The sequence below is a fragment of the Notothenia rossii genome (genome assembly GCF_949606895.1).
Source record: "Notothenia rossii genome assembly, chromosome: 10".
NCBI lineage: Eukaryota > Metazoa > Chordata > Actinopteri > Perciformes > Nototheniidae > Notothenia > Notothenia rossii.
In genome coordinates, this window is record NC_136908.1 from 58,861,645 (window position 1) to 58,865,033 (window position 3,389).

Below are 3,389 nucleotides of genomic sequence, written 5' to 3' on the forward strand. Positions count from 1 at the left end.
TCTATTGATTCGTGTTCACTGTTAGAAATTAAAATCAATGTTTTAATGGGGAAATGCAGTTTAAACATGCCGTCAGTTTTAATGCTCTTTTATACTGAAAAACCAGAAATTCTTGTGCACAAGCAGTTAAGCTTTTATTCTGAAAATCCTTCATCTACGGTTAGCATTTAGCATGTGGCTAATATACGATTTCCTAAAGAGGTGAATTTAGTAGTGAAATGATATGGAGTGGTGCAAACCGAAGCCTACTGATTTAACACTACAACTATAGATGTCGAGATACTACCATGCTGAATATTAAATGAAGGTACAGTTTATTTGAATACATTATTGTTTACAGACGAGAGTAGCATGTGACAACATCCGGAATGACCGGAAACCAAACGAGCCGAGAAGTATTTTTTAGAGTATTGATTACAGCGTTTAGAATGTGTTAAATGAAAAGTGATGAAAGAGAATATGAGGAGAAAAGGCGTTTTAAGCATATATTGAATGTGAAAAGAACCTATCCTCTGTTTAAATGCAACAACGGACATTGGAGACGAGGCGAGCCGGCAGGCGAGGAGGAGCCAGCAGAGGATATATAACTCTTCTCTTCCCTAACGAGGAGCGGATCACAGCTGTTTGTCTGACTGAACAATATCATGCTTGTGACCAACCCGCGCCTTTTTTAATTAAAGTACCCAATTGAACTTTCACAGAGACTCCATTTAGTCTCATTTTAAAGCTTCTCTCCTGGACGGGAGAATAACGAACACAGTTTACATCACCAACACGATTTTCGCAGTTTAAAAGCAATGTATTTCTATCGGTAGTATGTTTCGTGCCTGCACCACGTCTTTTTGTCCGGTGGGGTCTTGGAAGACTGGAAGCTATGTGGTTCATAAAAACATTTTCTTACTCAATATCTTACCCTAACCCTAACCCTTTTATTTTAAATAGTATAATGTCTGAGTTCCTTCTAATTTGTTATTATTTGGTGCAGTCACGAAAGATACCAATATAAATACATTGCTTCTAAAATTGTTCTGTGTGACACGAAAAAAATGGGGGAATCGTGTTGGTGAACACGAATCAATAGATTAATTTCGTGACGATAACACGAAATGCCGTGAAACTGGGTTGAATATTGAAACATGTTTGGTATCCACTTATAAAGGCTCTTAAATGAAATACTGACATCAGTTTTGCATGCGTAACATTGGTTGATATATTGGTGCTTTGCGCGTGTGATCCAAACCATTGATTAAGCATTTATTAGACTTTAAGGTGGGTTCTATTTGTTTCGCTAAGGACTGAAGATGCTTATATTTAGTGTATTTAGGTGAAATGTGCAGCAAAGATTGAGCTTATTATTTAGTTGTGGCTTGTTTTTACAATTTTAAGGATTTCACACCCACATAATGGACTATTTTTAACTAAGTCATTCGGTTAATATATTATTTAATTTGAGAAACATTCTGTAAACAATACTCATACTGTACACATCAAGAACAACACAAAAAGTTGGAACATTTCGTCAAATCAGATATCAGCAAAAATCCAACAATCTTTACTATCAACCTTAAATAATCGATTTTCCTCAAATTCCTCTTTTCAAACTGTTTTTCATGTCCTGGATTTCTAATATTTCTGTTTTCCTGCTCCACAGTTCTTGTCATTGGGCAAAATCAGCCAGAACAAAGCCGCCGAACTGAAATCCAGCTACAGGCTACTCTGTGAAACTCTCAAGAGGTACGTTTTGTGCTTGAGTGAATTTTGTGTGTTACATTTTGGAAGAAGTTGCTGATTTGTGTGTTATATGTCGGAGGTGCATTATGACTGCAAAGCTGCTGAAAATACATCAAAAAGACGGTTTAAATCTTCTGAGAGCCAGAATCTTTCCGTCTGAAGTGTCCTTGAAGAAGTCTTAAATCCCTATCAGTTGTTTTTTTTACTGTTAATAAAGAGTGGGAATAGCATCTGTGACAAGACGCTGGCTTCTGAAGGGACATTGTGATTGGGGTCACCTTTCACTCAAGGTATAGTCTAGCCAGAAATCCTTATTTGAGCAAAAAGTGGAACGCAAGGTTATACGACCTGAGGCAGTATCGCTATGAATGCATGATATGGATTTTGTTCAGCAGATAACAGATAATTATCTGCCTCTCATGGCTGATCACATAACTGATAAATTCACATTTATTCACAACCAAGGGTAAAAAGGCTAATAGGCAGTGCTTGTTAAGTCGATGGAAGGAATGTGGCTTTGCATTAGCGTACAATAATTTATCATCTGTCATTTCCTTATCAAAAGAATATATAATAATGCCCCCTTGTAATATTATACCACGACTTTATGTAGTAGGGAAATACTCCAAAACACACTTCTTTCTTAAGCTTAATCTAATGAAACACTGATTCTCAGAGTCGCCACAAAGGCTCATAAATTAACATTTGAGACCCCAATTTATTGTGGAAGCAACAAATCTCTGTGTGATTTCTTGGGAAAATAAGAAACCAATCTAAATGTATGTCTACATGCATTTAGTAACAAAGCTATTCTGAGAAATTGGATTCAGACAAGTGTTAACAAGTAGTTGTGTTGTTTTATGATTTGCCATGAAACTAATGTGTTAATGGGTTCATTTATAATGGTTGGTTAGTTTCCTCAAGTATCATGACTTACAGGGTCTTGTTCTCATGTAATAATAATAAGAATAATCAACATACATTTTATTTATAAAGGCGCCTTTCAAGGCTCTCAAGGTCGCCGCACACAAAACAAAAGTCCAAAAAAACACGACAATATAATCAATCAATCAATCAATCAAAACAGAAAAGCAGAGGATGTGTGATGTGATCAGGGTGGATATGCCAGTGTGAAGAAATATGTTTTGAGACTTAATTGTTCATGTATAAAATAAAGACGTAACATTGATTTAATCTGCTTTACCAGTGTTTTGTTACGGTGGCCGACAGAGGCAACGTCCCAAAACACATTAGAAGAAACGTTCCACATGGTACTTGTTTACTACTTAAATAATCTGTTTAATCTAATAGTTCCCAGGATGCCGAGCTCCACGTTTTGGGAGAGGCAAAGCGATGCCGTGCGGAGCTTCAGAGGCTGCAGGCCGGGCTGGAGAGAGCCGAGGAGCAGAGCACCTCTGAGCAGCCTGAAAGTGAGGTCAATGAACTGAGGCAACACCTCCTGCAGGCATGCAATGAACTGAAAGCTGCTGAGGACAGAGAGTACAAGACACAGCACCGCCTCAGATGGTGAGCACCGTGTGTGTGTATGCATACACGTACACACGCTATTACTGCAACCGCTCATGCTGCAAAGTTTCATTTTCGGTACGACATTGAAACCAAATGTCAGGTAAAAAGTTATATTTGACTTGACAAAA

The 3,389-nt window shown here is 37.7% G+C and overlaps 1 protein-coding gene across 1 annotated transcript in view; it reads left to right on the forward strand.

The window, feature by feature from the left end:
• Window positions 1-200: 200 nt before the first annotated feature.
• ccdc146 (coiled-coil domain containing 146) overlaps window positions 201-3,389 on the forward strand; it is a 42,689-nt gene continuing 39,500 nt past the window's right edge. The window contains exons 1-3 of the mRNA XM_079655689.1: window positions 201-307; window positions 1,652-1,734; window positions 3,043-3,258. Of these exons, the coding sequence (XP_079511815.1) occupies window positions 302-307; window positions 1,652-1,734; window positions 3,043-3,258 (305 nt within the window). The 5' untranslated portion in view covers window positions 201-301. The remainder of the gene's footprint in view (window positions 308-1,651; window positions 1,735-3,042; window positions 3,259-3,389) is intronic.